Source organism: Ambystoma mexicanum, chromosome 1p (genome assembly GCF_040938575.1).
Source record: "Ambystoma mexicanum isolate Mex_15411 chromosome 1p, UKY_AmexF1_1, whole genome shotgun sequence".
In the NCBI taxonomy this organism is placed as follows: domain Eukaryota; kingdom Metazoa; phylum Chordata; class Amphibia; order Caudata; family Ambystomatidae; genus Ambystoma; species Ambystoma mexicanum.
The window spans coordinates 161886218-161906344 of NC_090921.1; the positions used below are offsets into that span (position 1 = coordinate 161886218).

At 45.6% G+C, this 20127-nt stretch overlaps 1 protein-coding gene across 1 annotated transcript in view; it reads left to right on the plus strand.

Annotated features, from left to right (window-relative positions):
* The window catches only part of DVL2 (dishevelled segment polarity protein 2), a 454758-nt gene that overhangs the window by 105727 nt on the left and 328904 nt on the right, over window positions 1–20127 (plus strand). Inside the window, exons 3-4 of the mRNA XM_069645872.1 lie at window positions 1016–1164; window positions 2419–2525. Coding sequence (XP_069501973.1) covers window positions 1016–1164; window positions 2419–2525 — 256 coding nt within the window. The remainder of the gene's footprint in view (window positions 1–1015; window positions 1165–2418; window positions 2526–20127) is intronic.

A 20127-nucleotide genomic window follows, 5' to 3' on the forward strand; every position in this document is an offset into this window, starting at 1 on the left:
ACGAAACTGATACTGGTTTTTTCTTTACCGAGGATTCCCAGCCTGACGACGGGGAATATTCATGAGCATGTGAATCCATGCCAGACCCATGCTGGAGAACAACAGTTACAGGTAAGTAACTTGTTCCTTACAGTACAATTGAAGTGAAAAGGGGTAGTACAATAACATATAACTTTCAATGAGACTTAAAATACAATTAAGTTTGCAGTAAGAATGTTTTAGGGCAGCACGGAAAGTAGGATAAGAGTGAACAGACCGCAGAGAGGGAGGGAGAGCATTCCAGTGTAGAGGAGCCAATAAAGACAAAGAACAGAAGTGCGAAGAAGCACATGGAGGACGAGATGCAGCTAAAAGAGTGGGTTTGAGAGCAAAGGGTGCGACATAAAAGGAAACAAGAGAAGTAAGATAAATAGGAGCAAGTCCATAAAGAGTTTTAAAAAGTATACAGAGAAAGTTGAATTTAAGTTGGGAGTGGAAGGGTAGCCATCGAAGAGAGGCCAAAGAGGCAGAGATAGTGGCGAAATAGGTAAGGAATATAGGAGACGGATAGAGGAATTAAAAACCGATTTCATAGTAGCTAGACGAGGGATAGGAAGACAAAATAGAAGTACAGAACAATAGAATAGTCGAGAAAAGATTGGAAGCTTAGTGGCACTGAAAGTGAGAAGAAGTCGAACTTTACGAATATTGAAAAGATGGAAATGACGGGAACGGGATGTGATGGAAATGTGATGAGCGAAAGAAAGATGTTGTTGGTGTATGTTCACAGTCCAAGGATGGGGGGGACTCTACTAGGGTGATTGTATTCTGCACCTGTGGTGGTAAAACAACGTTCCGTTGAAATGGTCTGAAGTGTGTGATTAAAGCGAGAACCTCAAAAATGCATTTCTGAAAGACTCATCAGTTGAGATACTGGACAGTTCTAATGTACCATGGACTACTCACTATATGAGTGGAAGAGCAAGTTTGCCTGAACCACCCACAACACTCACTAGTCTCATTCCTTATTTTTCAGTTGGTGTCTTCGGAAACTCCACTGCCGGAGGTGACCGTGCCTGCACCAGTGGAGGTCAGGCTGGAGCCTTCCCCTCCGCCGCCGCCACTGCCACCTCCTCCGGCAGAACGCACAAGCGGCATTGGAGACTCTCGGCCCCCATCCTTTCAGTGAGTACAGCCCCTGCATTATTTGTACTTGCGTACAAATGGCAAATGATTGCTGATTCAGACCAGAGCTGTGAATGTTCGGTGTGCCTACAGATATTGGAAGTGCGAGCCATGGGTGGGTGGAGCAATTGCTCATCCCTGCCTGATGGTTCAGGAAACCTGTACCTAGGCTGCTACTCCAGTGCTGGCCGTCAGTTTATCTGGTGTGCCTGCATAGGCAACAGTTGTTTTGTAGACACTCTTTGGGATATGTTGTATAGACAAAAAACTGCATTTTTTACCCTTAGCATCACTCCACCAGTGGCTCCATCAAGATAATGCAAACCAAGCCAAGTCCATTGGACATAATAGAGCTTTCCTTTAGTTCCTTTATAAATTTGTGCTTTTTTTTTCTTGGTTTAATTTTTTTAACATAATTTTCTCTGCAATGGCCATGGTGACATCTTGTGTATTAAGAAGCACCCTATACATGGGTGCCTCTTTATCCTCCTTTTTCTGTTGGTTTGATTGAAATAGGTAAACTGCATTCACCTTCTCTTTCTAGTGCAGTTTATTTCACCAGCTTGTTTTTATGCTGCTCAGCTCACGTGTTTCCTTGCTAATGAATGATCTGCAAAATTGTATTACAGAAAGCATCCGACTTGCATGCACCTACATCACTCAAACCGATTGATAAAAGTCGTAAAGTAGATGATTTAGGGGGCAGAGACTTATGCAGCGGGTTTACTAGGATATAGTCCTAGTTCTCACCACCCCAGTGGATTACTGCTCCCATTCCATCATTAACGGTAACAGAAGCGCTGCAAATATTACTAAAATATATCCCTTTTAATTCTGCACTTTATCTTGTGACCATTTTGTACACCAACTTTTAAAACCAGGTAACCAAATTCAATAATGCACATATAGTCATTGATGGCCCTAGCTACAAGCTACTTGCAGCTTGGTTGGCAGTCAAATTAGTTTCCTGTTGAAAGTATCAGGTGGCATTACAAATGAGGCAGTCCCGGTTTTTTGTTTTTTAATTTTTAGTCGTTTGTTGTGGATTGCCTGAACATGTGAGTGTGAAGACGGTTGGGCTTCATCCTCATTACGTGTTTGAGTGTTGGCTGTGGATTGTCATTAGAAGAGGTGTGTGCTTTTACTGTCTGGGTATCTGGAGACTCGGGCACAGAAACCTTTGTCTGATGGGTTCATAAGCCCCTGATGCTTTTAGTCTTAAAAATTCATTCAACATTTGTTTTTCCTTTGCAGTCCAAACATTTCTGGCAGTCATGAAAACTTGGAGCAGGACACGGAGACAGAGTCTGTGGTTTCAATAAGGCGGGAGAGGCCGCGGCGCCGGGAGCCCCCAGAGCATCGTAAGGGCCCAACATTTCTTTCCACTGGCACTGTGTATTGGGACTTGTGTTTTTTTCAGTTCATACTATGGTTTGCACAATTCATGATTCTATGGCTCCTATATATTCTTTTACTTGTCCTCGTTCGTCCAGAAACTTGGGATATCCATATCCTAAACACTGCAAATAAAACTAATCTTGCATCACACATAAATTGGAAGCTGGTACACTCTGCCCACACTCGCAGAAGCACTTTTTCCACTTCCAGGCCTGGGGCTGGACTATGCTATTGATTCCCCATCTCCGGCACTGCACTGAATCTGTACCCAGTTACTTCCTCTTACCACCTGCTCGCTCAGCTCTTTGGATCTAAATATTCTATACATTTTGAAGTCATGGAAAAATAGAGAAACTTAAGGGAAGATTTAAATATGTACAGCACTTAAACATTATAAGCAGACATCCATTCACTTTGCTACTTTAAGAACTGTGGTTTAATTGTGAGGTTTGGCATAGTTATTAAAAAGGGCACAGAAGGCAAGTGCAATTTAATGGTGCCCTTGCATAATATACAGTAAGCTGCAGCGTTTGATGGAGAATTTCTAAGCAAGCTAAATGTAAACTTAGATTTCCACTTGTACTGATTATGTGCAAACGACACTCGGCCCTTCTTGCATGGTTTAAAATTCAAAAGTATGTTAAGATTTGGCTTCCGCCGGTGAAGCCAAAACTAGATCAAAGGCTGCAACCAGGCTAGTTCCCAACACACTCAAGGTGATGAAATCGCCCTACGACCGAAATGGGTTGCTTTATAAGCATTAATTTAGGTGGTCTACTACAGCAGTACATCAAAAATGTACAAAGAGGATTGCAGTGGTGTAGGGAGTTCTGTGGAAGGTCTTATCTGGTCACAAAAATGAAGTCTAGGAACCAGGGAAGACCGCAAAAAGCCAAACTCTAGGGAGCCCACAAAGTGGGCTCATACAATCCTAAAAATGGCATTTACAGGTGGATGTCATGCTCAATGTATTCCAAAGAGGAACCAGGGACTTTGATATATGAGCAAACTTCCCCTCTGGTCTCAGACAGGAATATCAAGCAACCCCGGGTAACAGAGGCTTGTTGGGGAAAACGGGGCTCACCAGTGAATTTACCGCAGGAGTCTCACTGATCATTTGGGCAGGGCTTCTTCAGACAGCCGGGTGGGGGTGAAAATGGTTCATTTTCGGTTCGCCTGATGCTGGGGGACCCCACAGGATCAGCAGTTGGCAGCAACAGTTGATTTGACAGGGTCAGCAGACATTCAGTAGGAATTTGGTTCCAGGCAGGTGTTGCTCCATGGTGAAGAGCAGCAGCAAGGTGAAGAGGGGTCCAAGTGCTGCAGAAAAGATGATGCTTTCAGAGTATCCAGCCCCACGACTGGAGTGTAGTCCTACACCAGTGCATTCCATTTTCAGAGGAATGCAGGACGGCTTCAGGCTTTGCAACAATTCTGAGCTCTGGGATACTCGGAAAGCCAAGCGGGCCTCCAGATTTGTTGTACAGTATTACAGGAGATAAAAATATGATTAAGATGAGTGGAGTATGAATGAAAATTTGTTATAGAAACGTTTAGTTTTTCCTGGGGCTAGGCCTCAAGGTGAAGTCTGCAGGGCTGCAGTGTGTGTCTGTGTAAGGAAGTAAATTGTAAAGTAGCATGTGCTAACCGAAATCTCCGACCATGAAGAAAGCAAGACTGGAACATCCCTTGTATGGAAGCAGGACGGTGTGTGATGGAGCCATGCCCATATCCAGTGACCAAGCCAAGAGTATACAAGCTCCTGCCTGGCACCAGTTTGCAGGAGAAGGGAACGGTTGAGGGACAGAAGAGACTGTTCAGAGAGCAGAGCTCTTTGCCCATCCTCATTTCTGTAAAGATTACATTTGTTATCCTTGCAAGATAGACTCTTGGCATTATGTCCCTAGAGGGATGCATTTACTCTGGTGTGAGCGTGATTAGGCATACCCTTATAATTCGAGATACTCCTGTGACAGCACGCAACACTATTGTTAGAAGTGGTTCATTCAGAATCTTTGTCTGAAGAACTTTCTACTTTTGCACCGTTTATTCTGCTACGATTGTAATGTATGAAGCAAGAGTAAATTCAATGCTCTTTGTTTAATATGATGATTGTATTAACAAAAATTATAATTGCTTGTTAAATTTAGAGTTAATTTTGACTCTTTGATCTTGCCAATGGTATAAGCTACACCTTTCCCCCTTACAGAGGGCTCATCCACAAACGTGTTTGCAAATTAAGGTTTAAAAACCTGTCGGAGGGTCAGTTTGTGGGTCAGTTTCCCTCAGGCCTCCTCAGATTGTTTGCAGTGTAGGAAGGTGCAGTGCCCCTTGATGGCAGTGGTGACCCCGTCTTTATTTTTTAAGGGGGTCATGCGATAAGTGCTAGCGCAATTATGGACTATTAATCCACATGATGTTGGTTTAATGAGAGATGTGATCCCAGTCAGGAGCAGTACTCCAGAGGGTGCGGCAGTACCCGTTGTCAAGGGAAGCAGAGGAAGAGATGAAGGGCACTATTCGGGCTCTATTAGAGCAAGGCATCATTGTGCCATCCACGTCCCCGTGTAATACGGCCATGTACCAAGTCAAGAAAGCAACAAGAGGTAGTTGAAGGATGATCCATGAACTACGTCCTCTTAATGATGTGTAGCAGAAGGCATTTCCGTTAGTTCAAAATCCGGCCACAATCCTGTGTAGCCATCCCCAAGACAACGACGTATTTCATAGTGGTGGATCTGAAGAATACGTTCATCTCAATCCCACTTCACCCTGATTCATGGTATCTCACGGCATTTACGCATTCCTCCAATAGCTGGTACTCTGATATGCGCACTGCAGGAAGGAATGTGATCAATGAAAGCTGTTAAGTGTGTGCACTTATGCCGCGCACATCGGGGGCACCTAAGGTTTTAGTTCCACATCCTGTCACAATTACGGAGGCACAATGCCTGGTACATCTTGCACTATGTTGGATAAAGGACACATTCCAGGCACGCAGCGTGCAGTTGAAGAGCTTTGCTCTAGACCCAGCGTTATGCAATGGCAACACGAAATACTGCAAGTGTCTACAAATACCATATTTTTCCTTGGGAGGTTACTCGCATGTCAGTGACAATTGGCAGGGCACCACAGTGACGTGCCTGGCAGATGGACTGATCAAGTACAGCAAAGACACAATAGCCCGAGTAGAGACTGTGTGCACAAATATGGTCCCAATACATCACAGGCTGACCTGGATTGCAACAACGGAGAAGCCAGTGCGAATACATAGAGCCACAGACTATGAACTTTGTTTTTAGCAATGAAGGAACAGTCCTGTTGGCGCAAACACACAGTGCAACCACTCTTGTGATCTCTGATATGATGGCAGCGGTGATGGATTACTACTGGGTTTGTGACCGACGAGCCTCCTTGCACCTACGACCCTCCTGGAGGGTGTAAGTGTTCTGGCCACCCTGCACTCAATGTTACTAGTAATCCTGGAAGAACACCTGATGGGAGAAGAAATGCTGTCAAGGTGCCAACAGCCACTCCAGCACCTAAAGAAGCAGAAACTTGCAGATCACACAAGAATTTGTGTGATGCTGCCAGAAAAGACTATTTCAACAGGGGAAGAAAGAAGAGATCAAACTATGTCTCAAAGGACTCTTCCGCACTGCTCAGAGGAATACCTAAGCATCGACTTTTTAGCTCAGCAGAGACTTTATTTTCATCTTTTTTTGCTCTTGGGGTACAAGCCGCTGCTAACGCCAACTGGGTGCAGATAGTCCGATGGGAGCTAGCCCAGCTGGCCAATGACACAGAAAATGGGTCCAATGCCAACAAAATAGAGCTCCGTGCATTGGGAATCATGACGATGCAGAACCGCTACATGTTGGATTTGCTGACAGCCATAGAAGGAGGATTATGTAAAAAGTTGGGAAGCAGCTGCAGCAGTTTTGTAACCCTGGAGGATGCTGAGAATGGGTCACTATCCCATGTCATCGAGGCGGTGCACAATCTAGGTGTTGAAATGAAGAAAGAAGGTGGAGTACAGAACACGGCTTGGCTATCGCTTGCCTTTGATTGGGTCCCATCATGCTGTGGGCAGCAGTAAAAATATTGGTGCCTGTTATATTATTCTTGGTCCTCTTCTGCATGTGCCAATTGGGTCTCTGATGTTGTGCCAATATAGTCCCTAATGGTGCAAAAATGATGGTATCATTTGGGGGATCTAAAACACATTGCCGTACAATAAACAGCGAAACTGAAATAATATTTCTGGGGTTGTAGATATGTCAGGTGGGGATGAGTTGTTACTGTAAAAGTAACGAAAGTGGGGAATGTTGGGAAGGAGCTAGTGCCTTCCTGTGCCCCCAAGCGCTTTAGAATTAGGCAAGACTTCTTTTGACTACTTCTAGGCACTACAAGGCATCGGGGAAAAGGAGGCACTGGGAAAGCTCTCTCATGCAAATATAATCGTATACACATACATGGGCGGGTACTAAAAGAATGCAGTTATTTAAATATAAGGTGCAAATAACTGTTAGCTGAATAAAATTGTAAATGTCAAATTCTATGCAGTTCGAAAATCTCAAAGCACGATAGAAGCAGGCTCTCTGCCAGAAGGAATGTGGCCTGTGCTAAAAATGAATGCCAGGGCTGATGCAGTGTTTGTCACTGAGGCTAGCTCTGGCAGAGCAGCAGAGATCACTCTGTCTGGAATGTGGATGGGGGCCAGGTAGCCCTATTCCCGACTTGGCTGCAGTGGTTGAAGTGTTTAATGACTCTAAATACCGTCCTTTAATCCTAACATTAGGCTGGGTGAGACCCCAGCTATCCAGTGGTAGGAGAAGCGCAACATTCAAACTGGTAAAGACTGTCCAGTGGTAGACCGCTATATAGCGAGGCAAGACACACCAGGTAAGATTATATGGAGATTTATTCGAGCATAAATCGGACAGATAGTTGAGACCCCCAACCAGCACAGCATCAGATCTCCAACTGCCTCAGATACAATACATAACAAGTGCCTAAGTTCCATAGCAGTACATTGTGACATCAACCATGCAATGACCAATGACGGCACATAATGAATGCTGACCATCCCCATAGCAATACTTAACATTCCCCTAGTACTGTCAACCCATATGTATATCACCCCTCTCCCTTATATCTGAAATAACATTAAAAAAATAACAAATGAAACCTAAATTTAACATAGTATAGAACAAATGATGGAAATATCAACATAACATCAGCAGGCATTACACCGTTGGCATGGTACAAGGATAATTTGTGATACCTACTTTCTTATCTTCGCAACTCTTGATAAATTCCAAATTTGACCACTTTCTATCCTAACCGCCCCTTTGAACACAAACAGGATCAGAATACAACAGATCCCCCTTCCTATTTATCACAGATGTCCGTATTCTGATCCATTCACCCACCTCAACTGTTGTTGCCTTCCTCATTGGAGTTTTCTCATTCATCTTCTTGACCCATTTTCCCTTTCGTTCTTCCATCCTTTTCTTCACTTCCTCTACCTTCATTAGTTTCCCTCACTTTCCCCAGCCAAGCAGGTGACAACACAGTGTTTCCCTTTCTCCCCCTCATCAGTTCGAAGGGACTTACCCCCGTTTCAGCATTTGGGGCCATCCGCAAAGCATACAGACGCTCTTTGACAGCAACCCTACGGTCGCTACCACATGCACTTGCTCCTCGAATCCCTTCCATTATCCATCGATTCATTCTCGCAACCATACCATTTCCTTGTGGATAATATAATGCAGTCTTCTTGTGCAGAATTCCACATTTGAACACATATTCTTGAAATAACTTACCCGTGAATTGTGGACCATTGTCTGTGAGGAGGCTCCTTGGCAATCCCTCCCTCTCAAAGACATTCTCTAAAAACTCCACAACAGATTGACTTGTAACATCCCTCAATATTTTAAACTCTGTTCACCTTGAAAACCTATCTATCAAGGCAATGACTGTTAAGAACTGAAACACAATGGATACAGGAGAATGATTCAAAGGTTCTCGTAAAAGGATACAGACTGGTAGCAATAAAGGATACACTCGAAGTCTTCTTCCAACGGAAGATGTCAGAGGTAAGGCGTAGTGTATCAAAAGAGAACCTTCTAACTAATGTCACTCTCTGACTAGTAAAACCCACAGTCAGATAGAGCTATTAGTGGGAAGGGCGTGAGTGGACCAAGATTCACCAGGCTGTTGATAAAGAATAACTAATTGAGAATGATGATTGAAATGAAGGACAATAAGAACCTATGTTGAACACACTAACCTGGATGTGTAGCCAAGGAAGTCTCAAGAAGTCCGAAGAATCCAAGGAAACAACAGCAAGGAAAGGGTAGTGAGGGATCTGACCCGAGCGGAACGAGGGCCGCACTAGAGGCGGGTTGGTGCACACACAGGAAAGCGTCCAGAGTCCAGTGCACGTGTAGGAGAGTAGGAGAATCTTGATCCAGGAAGTACAAGTCCTTAATACAGTAGAAGTTCGATGAGCGCAGGATCTTGGTAGATGGAGGCAGAGCGGGACTCTGCAGGGTGTTGGTGCTGCCTGGTAGACAGCCAGAGGCAGAGCGGGACTCTGCAGGGTGTTGGTACTGCCTGGTAGACAGCCGGAGGCAGAGTGGGACCCTGCAGGGTATTGGTACTGCCAGCCGAAGTCTCTATACAGCAATAGGAAGCTGCGGTGTGGCGCAGCAATGCGGCAAGCTTCCAATAGAAATAACAGGAAGATGCCACGGGTAAATGGTAGGACTCCGTTTGAACGAGGAGTGAAGAACCGCGAGCAAGCGCAGAAGAAACGGGCAACTCAAGGAAAGCTGGAAGTTGCCGGGATCTGCGTCGGAACGCGGGAAAGCAACCGTACCTTAGGAGGTAGAAAACGTCTGCGAAACGCAGAAGTAAGCTCCGGAACGCGAAATGAGTAACAACGATCAGAAGCGTAGTTGCAAGGCTTCCGCTTCGTTAAATGGAGTCAGCTGACGTGCGTAGGACACACGTGAACGTAAACGTCATCGCGTTGGTCATGTGATCCATGCATTTGGATTAGCGTCTCCCGGATAACTTCCATTGAGTGTAGAACGGTTAGCCGTTCTCAAAGCTGAGGAAGCTGGAAAACGGGGACGTTTGGGTTTCACAACGGAGCAGGGTGAGAGGGCGGAGAGGTAGGCATGACAGTGCCATCCCCCAAAGGGCCTCCCACACCCCTTGTCGCATGGAAGCGACGTAACAAAGCAGGAGCATGGATATTTGACAAAGGCTCCCAGGACCGGTCTTCCAGACCGTAGCCCTTCCAGTCAATAAGGTAATGAGGAACCCCGGCTCGCATCCTCATACCTAGGATAGCACGGACCTCATATTCATCAGTGCCCTTCACAGAAACCGCTAAGGGTCGAACAGGCAACCGGATCCTTGATGCACTAGGCTTGACCAATGACACATGAAACACAGGGTGTAACCGCCAGCGTGCGGACAGATCCAGCCGTATAGCAACAGGATTGATCACCTGTGTTATTTTGTACGGCCCAATGAAACGAGGCAGTAGTTTTCTTTTCCCAGGGATCTTTAGGTTTTTGGTAGATAACCAGACAGACATACCAGCGGTGTATAGCGGGGCAGCCGACCGATGTTGATCGGCATAGTATTTGGAACTTGTTTGAGCCTTCAATAGATGCCCCCTTAGTCTGGTAGGAAGAGCGGCCAGAGCCTTCAATTTGTCACTTGCCTCAGGAACTATGTCGGTCGGCTGTAAATCCACTGGGATGGATCGTGGGTGCTGCCCATAAAGAGCATAGAACGGGGACATACCCGTGGAAGAATGGCAAGAGTTATTGTATGCGAACTCAGCCGCCGGTAACCGTGAAAACCAAGAAGACTGGTACTGAAGACAGAGACAGCGTAAGTATTGTTCCATAGTACCGTTAACACGTTCTGTCTCCCCATCAGTTTGAGGATGGTAAGCACTCGACGTGCAATCCTCCATAAGCAAGGCAGAAGTTAGTGCTCTCCAGAACCGGGATGCAAACTGCGAGCCCCTGTCAGTAATAACAACTGAAGGCAAACCAAAGAACCGAAAGACGTGCTTTAGGAACATATCAGCCAGGATCTTCGCGGTAGGAATACCTTGGCAGGGTATGAACAAGGCCATTTTAGTGAAATAGTCGACTACTACCCAGACCCTGTCATAACGGTGGACAGAAGGTAGTTCGACTACGAAGTCCATGGAAACCATAAACCAAGGCTTTTGAGGAACCGGTAATGGACGTAATAATCCCATAGGTTTACTAGATGAGTTTTTGCATTGTGCACATAAAGCGCATGACGAAACGTAATCCACAACGTCTCTGGACATCTTGGGCCACCAGCACCAACGTTGTAGGTGTTCCAATGTTTTCTTTTGACCCGGATGAGCCGCGACCAAGGAATCGTAACCCCAATGCAAAGCTTTGGTACCTGTTTTTCATCCGTCGGTAGATACAGGAGTCCGTTCATGAACGGAAGACCACCTTTAACATCAAGACGAAGGTCATGTATTTCCTGTGGATTAAGTGTAACCCAATCAAGGATATCCTTCTTTAATGAAGGTTGAACAGAACAACCACAGACCACGTGGTCCGCCAGTAGAAGTGGTTTATTATCTCCACTGTCCACCCCAGAGTGCAGACGGGATAACGCGTCTGCTTTGGTGTTTTCTCTTGCGGGTCTGTAGGAGATGTGGAAGTCAAACTGGGCAAAAAACGAATGCCAACGGGCCTGGCGGGCCGTAAGGCACTTCATGGTTTTGATGGCCTGTAGATTACGGTGATAGGAGTAAATAGTCACCAGGTGTTTTGCACCAAGAAGGTGATGACGCCATGTGAGTAACGCGTCTTTGATGGCCAACAATTCTTTCTCAGTCACTGTGTAGTTCTTTTCGTATGGGGCCAGCTTGCGGGAGAAAAACGCCACTGGGTGTCCCACCCCAGAGTCCTTGGATACCTGAGAAAGGATCGCACCTATGGCCTGATTAGAGGCGTCCGCCTCAACGATATAAGGCAATTCAGGATCCGGGTGCTGCAGAACAGGTGCCGTTGTAAACGCCTCCTTGAGTAGGTCGAAAGCCCTTTGAGCCTCTGTTGTTCAGTGGAATGGATTTTTTGGGCTGGTTAGTGCAGTAAGCGGTGCCACCACTCTTGAGAAGGAATGGATAAAGCGTCTATAAAAGTTTGCAAATCCAAGAAAATATTGCAAGGACTTGATAGAAACAGGGACTGGCCAGTCCAGGATGGCTTTTACCTTGGATCGACTCATTCCGACGCCATGACTAGTAATATCGTAACCCAGGAACTCCACCTCCTGGGAGTGAAAGACACACTTCTCTGCTTTAACAATGAGATGATTTTCTCTTAGCCTTTGAAGTACCTTGGATACATGTTGTACGTGTTCCTCTAAGGATGTTGAGTAAATCAAGATGTCATCCAGGTATATGACCACGAATTGGTCCATGTAATTGCTGAATATATCGTTCATGAAAAACTGAAAGGTCGCGGGGGCATTACACAGACCGAAAGGCATGGCGAGGTACTCATATAAACCATATCGGGTTTTGAAAGCGGTTTTCCACTCGTCGCCTGCCCTAATCCTTACAAGATTGTAAGCACCCCTCAAGTCCAGTTTAGTGAAAATCACTGAAGAGCCCAATTGATCCAACAGGACGTCAATCAAAGGCAGGGGATACTGGTTTTTAACCGTTATGGCATTGAAGGCCCTGTAATCAATGCAGGGCCTTAATTCCCCTTCTTTCTTAGGGACGGAAAACAAAGGAGATGCAGCCGGGGACTGAGAAGGACGTATAAACCCAGTCCGGAGGGCTTTATCGATGTATTCCTTCAGGACAGCGTCTTCCTGTTTGGTAAGGGAATAAACTCGACCGGTGGGTGTTTTGGCCCCGGGAATCAGTTCAATTGGACAATCGTATTGACGATGTGGCGGCAACACCTCGGCCTTTCCTTTGTCAAACACATCAGCAAATTGATGGTATTCCTGAGGTATCAGTGATTTAGGTGACGCCAGCGTGTTTATTCTTGACAACCCTTTGAGGAAGGCCAAGACAGGTGTATCATGAACACCACCGGAATCCAAGAAGCAGTGTGCATTGCAGTGATCCGAAGGATATTGGATATGACCAGTGACCCAATCAATCACAGGATTGTGTAATTTAAGCCTAGACAGACCAAGAGTCACTGGATATTGGGGTGCCGCAATTATGTCAAAAACCATATTATCAGTGTGACCGTCAGGTAGGGACACAGTTATAGGCAACGTTTCCTCTGTTACCAGACCAGAAGACAGTGCAGAACCATTGACTGTCTTGACTGACTCGGGTACTGTTTTAGTGGTCATAGGAATGGTTGACTGTCTGGCGAAAGCAATATCCATGTAGCTATTTGTTGCACCAGAGTCTATCATAGCTTGGGTTTGAACGGTGATGTTGTTGAAACTTAAAGACACCGTAACCGCAATGGAAGCATTTAGTGAGAAAGCGGAGTCAGTCTTGGTACTCGGCATAGGGACTCCCACTACTGCCGAGCTCTGGCGTTTCCTGACTTTATTGCCGGTTTTTTAGGGCAAGCAATCAGTAGATGCTCCGCTGAACCGCAGTACATGCATAGGTTATTCTTACGGCGGGTTTTCTCGCTCGGCGGCGGACAAACAACCCCGAATAGCACCTATTTGCATGGGTTCAGGCTCATTAGAAGAGGGCTGAGAAGCCCCCGGAAGATTTGGCGCGGATAAGAAGGGTTTCTTTTCGCCCTTTCTGGCGGTTCTCCGAGCATCGATTTGTAAAACAAGATTGACTAACTCCATATATCCTGATGGGACAACAGGGACTGTTGACAAGGCGTCTTTCAGTTCCTCGGATAGTCCTTTATAGAAGACCGCAGTCGTCTTATCTTCAGGCCACTGGGTTTCCGCTGTCAACTGATTGAAATGTGCGAGATAGGCCACTAACGGTTGGCTATCCTGTTGTAGATTCAACAGTTCCAAATCGGTTGCCTGAGTGGAATATCTCATGTCAAACACCCTGCTCATAGCTGACAGCAATTCATCGCAGTCATATAATAGAGGGCTATTGGTCTCCAACAACGGGTTTGCCCAGGCTGCAGCAGTGCCTCCCAAATGCGACAATACAAAGGCTGCTTTTGTTGTCAAATCCGGAAATGAACTGGGTCTACACAGGAAGTGGAGACGGCACTGGTTAACAAAAGTGCAGTAATTTTTTGGATCTCCCGTAAACCTTTCGGGTGGAGCCAAAGGGAATTGGGTTAGCATCAACACCTGGACGGATTCTATTTGTGGTGCAGATGCACCTGAAGTGGAGGCAACGGGAACCGTGGCAGCCCTTCCTTGTGAGGAGGCATGTATGGCGTCCTGCATCACGTCCATACGATGACGCAGGGTGTCCTGAGCAGTAATCATTTCCTGTCTCAAATCCGCCACCAATTGGGTGAGGACAGATAAGGGGTCAGACTCCTCCAACATGGCTTCTGATTCTGTTAAAAACTGAAACACAATGGATACAGGAGAATGATTCAAAGGTTCTCGTAAAAGGATACAGACTGGTAGCAATAAAGGATACACTCGAAGTCTTCTTCCAACGGAAGATGTCAGAGGTAAGGTGTAGTGTATCAAAAGAGAACCTTCTAACTAATGTCACTCTCTGACTAGTAAAACCCACAGTCAGATAGAGCTATTAGTGGGAAGGGTGTGAGTGGACCAATATTCACCAGGCTGTTGATAAAGAAGAACTAATTTAGAATGATGATTGAAATGAAGGACAATAAGAACCTATGTTGAACACACTAACCTGGATGTGTAGCCAAGGAAGTCTCGAAGTCCGAAGAATCCAAGGAAACAATGGCAAGGAAAGGGTAGTGAGGGATCTAACCCGAGCAGAACGAGGGCCGCACTAGAGACGGGTTGGTGCACACACAGGAAAGCGTCCAGAGTCCAGTGCACGTGTAGGAGAATCTTGATCCAGGAAGTACAAGTCCTTAATACAGTAGAAGTTTGATGAGCGCAGGATCTTGGTAGATGGAGGCAGAGCGGGACTCTGCAGGGTGTTGGTGCTGCCAGCTGAAGTCTCTATACAGCAATAGGAAGCTGCGGTGTGGAGCAGCAATGCGGCAAGCTTCCAATAGAAATAACAGGAAGATGCCAAGGGTAAATGGTAGGACTCCGTTTGAACGAGGAGTGTAGAACCGCGAGCGAGCGCGGAAGAAACGGGCAATTCAAGGAAAGCTGGAAGTTGCCAGGAGCTGCGTCGGAACGCGGGAAAGCAACCGTACCTTAGGAGGTAGAAAACGTCTGCAAAAAGCAGAAGTAAGCTCCGCAACGCGAAATGAGTAACAACGATCAGAAGCGTAGTTGCAAGGCTTCCGCTGCGTTAAATGGAGTGAGCTGACGTGTGTAGGACACACGTGAACGTAAACGTCATCGCGTTGGTCATGTGATCCATGCATTTGGATTAGCGTCTCCCGGATAACTTCCATTGAGTGTAGAACGGTCTAGCCGTTCTCAAGGCTGAGGAAGCCGGAAAGCAGGGACGTTTGGGTTTCACAACGGAGCCGGGTGGAGAAGGGCGGAGAGGTAAGCATGACAATAACAAACCTTCCTTGTCCCGTACCCATATCAACAGGGCCCAGAATATCAATGGCAAGATCCTGCCAGACACCTTCTGGTACCATTGTTTTTCTCGCTGGCTGCACCAAAGCTGAAATGTTTTTTCCTGATCTGATGCAAACTGCACATTCACCAACTGCTCTCTCGATTTCACGGTCACAACATGGCCACCAATAATCAGCCTTTATAACGTCCTTAGTCTTGCAGACACCCACGTGACCACAGTGGGCAATTTCCACCAACCTTCTCAAACTCCCAGGAACAACCAACTTGTCCCACCGATATAGTACGCTATCTCTCAGACAATTCCAATCTCACTTCCCACAATGATCTTTCCTCTCCCGACAACAATCTCTTTTCCGGCCAACCTTCCCTGACAAAAACCATAATGCGCCTCCTTCTATCGTCAGACTGCAAAGCTTCAACCCACTCTTCTTTCTGTATCACCCTTTCCATAGTGGCAAATACCATATTTCCAATATCACCACATTTATCACCCTTCCCATCATCGCTACCCTCCACTCTCAATCTTGAAGCATAATCCGCTTGTACATTGCTTTTACCGGGAACAACCTCCATATTAAATTTAAGACATTGTAACCTAGTTACCAAGCAGGCAACTCTCCTTGAGACTTTATCAAGCCCTTTATTTTCAAAAATTGCCTTTAACGGTCTATGGTCAATTCTCAAAGTGAATTCCTGACCCCACACAAATTTTTTAAGTTTCTCAATTCCCCAATGACACGCTAGGGCCTCCTTTTCTAGAACCGAGTAATTGAACTCGGCCCCTTTCAACATCCGGGAAGCATGTAACACTACACCTTCAGTACCATCCGCTCCCACTTGGGACATAACAACGCCAATCCCCATTTCGCTAGCATCTACCGATAGAATAGTCCTCTTCTTGGTGTCGTACATAGCTAATGGTTTCGCCATATCGTTTCTCCAATTTTATTTCTTCAAATTCCTTTTGGCAGCTCCTATTCCAATCAAACTCAACACCTTTCTTTAGCAAAGCTCTCAAATTTGTTACTTTATCCACAAAGTTTTCTTCAAAACGATGATAGAATTCTATGGTACCTAAAAATGATCTCAATTCTGCCTTGTTTCTCGGAACTTGCATTCTTCTTATCTCATCAACCAAATCTCTCCTTGGTTTAAGGCCTCCCTCCGATATTTCATGGCCCAAATACTCCACCATACAGGTGCAAAAGACACACTTCTGTCCTCGAAACGTAATTCCACGATCTTTGGATATCTTTAGGACCACTTCCACTTTTTCCCCTCAATGCCTCCTCAGTTTTCCCACACACTAACACATCGTCTTGGAAGCACCAGACATCACTCACTCCCTTTAGTAACTTGTCCATCACTTTTTTAAACACTGATGAAGCAGATATTAGCCCAAACGGCATGCGTCGGAATTGATATATCCCCTCATAAGTAATAAATGCCGTAAGTTTCCGCGATTCAACATCTAAATCAATTTGATGATATGCACTTGCCATATCTATCTTCGCGAAGAACCTAGCATTACCAATTCCACTCAGTAATTCGCCCATATTGGGAAGTGGGTTTCGGTCAGCTATAACACACTTATTTAATTCCCTCAAGTCTATACAAACTCTTAATTCTCCACTAGGCTTCCTTACCACCACAACCGGGAAATCCACTCTACAGCCTTAGCTGGTTCAATGATACCCACCTTTTCCAATCGTCCTTCACAGCATCACGCATCGTCATAGGCAACGGTCTGAGTTTTGCACATACAGGCTTACTCCCATCCTCAACTTAATTGTGTACCATACCCTTGAGACATCCTACCCCATTATTGAAGACTTTAGGATATTTAACTATCAAGTCATTGCCAACATCTCCCACCTTGCCAGCCCCCCTCACATTACCAATATTCAGGACTTGTTCTTCGCTATTGGGATCCAGTTTGATGCCCAATCCTCTTTGTTCTCTCCACGCGAGTAAGGTTTCCCCCTTCCTTGTAACATATTTTGCCATATGTCGTTCTCCCTTTAAAACTGAAATGAGCCATAAAGCATCCCAACAACTATTTTCCCACCATTATAATCTCCAGGATTCTTATCAGATGGGATTAAATCTTCCATTCGACCATGTACTATGTCTTCTTAGGTAACCCTCGACATCAGTGTAATCTTTGAGCATGAGTCCGCTAACATTCTTACTTGTCCATTCACCTTAACCCACGCAGCAGGATGTTCGCACTCATCACTCTCCGGACATTTTACCATATTAACTGTGACCACCTCACTCTCGGACTCTTCACCTTCTCCTGACGACCCAACCTCACAATCCTCAACAAACATGGTCCCCTTTGCCCCACCAATACGATAATTCTTACAGCAGTTTTCAAAATGCCCCCACTTCTTACATATACTGCAATTTGCTCGTCTACCAGGGCATATTGGTGAGGTTGATAAATGGCGTGCACTTCCACACCTAAAACATAAACGTTCATCTCTTCTTGGACCTCTATGAGCGACATTCTTCTGAGTATTTTTATTACTCAGTTGAGCTTGACCTGCCCCACTCTTGCTCTGAGCAATGTCATTCCCTCTTACAGGCTTGTTTCTCGATTTTATTTTTTCCTTAGTACCTCCTTTCTTACTGTCACCAATCTTCAAAACTTCAATAGGCTGCAAAGATTTTGACTCTTTAGTACACAATTTCGCCACACACTGCAGAGTGTGTTCTATCCGCTTAGCAATACTTATAAATTCATCTAAATTGGGATCATCCATCAGCCACACCTCCTCCCGGATTTTATCATTTGAACAATGTAACATGAACTGATCCCTTATATGTTCAACCAACGACACACCAAATTTGCAATTCAATGACAAGTGTCTTAAAGCTGTTACATATTCTTCTACTGTCTTGCCATTATGTTGGAACCTCATTCCAAAATGGTATCGTTCCAACACAGTGCTGATCTTTGACTCAAAATGTTTGTCTAGTTTAAGCAAAGCATAGTCAAAATCATTACCACCCCCTTCCATGTCCAATTCCGCAACATCAGGCATAGCCCAAAAAGTGCATTAACATGGATACCTTCCTCTCCGTAGACATTCCATTGCCACAAGTTGCATTAATGTAATGTAAAAATCCCCTTTTCCATGGGCCCCACTTGATTCTAGGTGGGCCTGGGTAGGCATGAACATTTGTGGCCCAGGGACACCAGACATAGCCATGTTAACAGTATCATCTATAGCTTGTTGTGCTCTTCACACGTGCGACCCGAAATTTTATTCGATTTCTCCAACCTTAACAGAAAACACTGACAATACACCCGTATGTACCCAAATACAATGTGCAGATGTAGTCAGCAAATAATGCTCCTTTGTAAAGATGCCACGTTCCTCCTCACCTGGACCAATATCAAATGTAAGTTACCCCTTTTACTTCAGTAGATAACACGTTGCCGCCTTCCCAAACGGGCCCTGGGCGGTTGGTGAATCTCATTGATGCTTCCCGAGATCAGAGCGTAGTTCCACCACTCTGAGGCAAGCTGCGTCCAAACCAACGCACTCGCCGTCAATGTACCAAATTTGCGTCACGTGAGAAGGCATTACATCTCCAGGAGGAAGAGACCTTAGACCCACACCTCGCAGCACACCGAGACAATCCGCTCGATCCAGATACGACTTGTTGAGAGCCGTAATACTCCCCGCTCCGGTCTGCACTCGCTGTGCCGCTCCGGATAGACAGTTTTGTGGCAACGTAGCAGCTGTGTCCAGCAACCGGCAAAACAAGTTACCGGCGGTCGTGTCGCATCCCAACAACACCTGGGCTCGGCATCCACAGACCTCTGCCCCCGCAGGTACCGGGCAGCGTCACACAGTGCTTGCCACCCCGTACAAAGAGCAACCAGCGATCCACTTGGAATCGTTGAGTGGACTCCCAGGACACAGGTTGGTCCGCAACGTTTCGCCGGGTTGGGGGTCTCGGGACCAGGTACTCCTTCACCATCAAGGCTAGCGCGGGCTCTCCTCACCGCTCCTGAGTGCTCCTCACTTCTTCCATCCCATCCTCGTCGCCAATGTAGCGAGGCAAGACGCACCTGGTAAGATTATATGGAGATTTATTTGAGCATAAATCGGACAGATAGTTGAGACCCCCAACCAGCACAGCATCAGATCTCCAACTGCCTCAGATACAATACATAACAAGTGCCTAAGTTCCATAGCAGTACATTGTGACATCAACCATGCAATGACCAATGACAGCACATAATGAATGCTCACCATCCCCATAGCAACACTTAACATTCCCCTAGTACTGTCAACCCATATATATAACACACTAGCTACCCCACATTTGCCTAGCATTCAGGCACACTCAGAAATGATCAGACGTGCTTTGCAGGAACCATGCAAATATTTATGACATTAAATGGGCATTTGCAACCTGAGGGGGCAGGAAGGCTGCCAAGAAAGGATATGCCACAAAGAACAAAGCTACAACCACAAGAGCTGCCATTTGAGTATATGGTCACTCTACGGGCATTTTCATGGTAGAAATAAACCGTACTTAACCCAGATGCCAGAAAACATGGAGGAAAGCGTAATGCCATTAAAAAGTAACAAAAGAGATAACCAGTTTTCCTCAATTACAGAGTAAACGAGTGAGTGAGTGGAAAAAGTTTCCACTCCACTCACTCAGGAGAAACAGATAAAAAAAAAGTCCAGTAGAAAGTGCTGGGGGACTCGCAGGTGGAGATAATTTCACTCTAAAAGGAAATCTACTTTAACAGAGTAATATATATTTCAAGTTGGAGCCCCAACCCTCAATACCAAATAAGGGCACTATCTTAATTTTGATACAATACCCGAAGTGGAACAGGACAGAAAA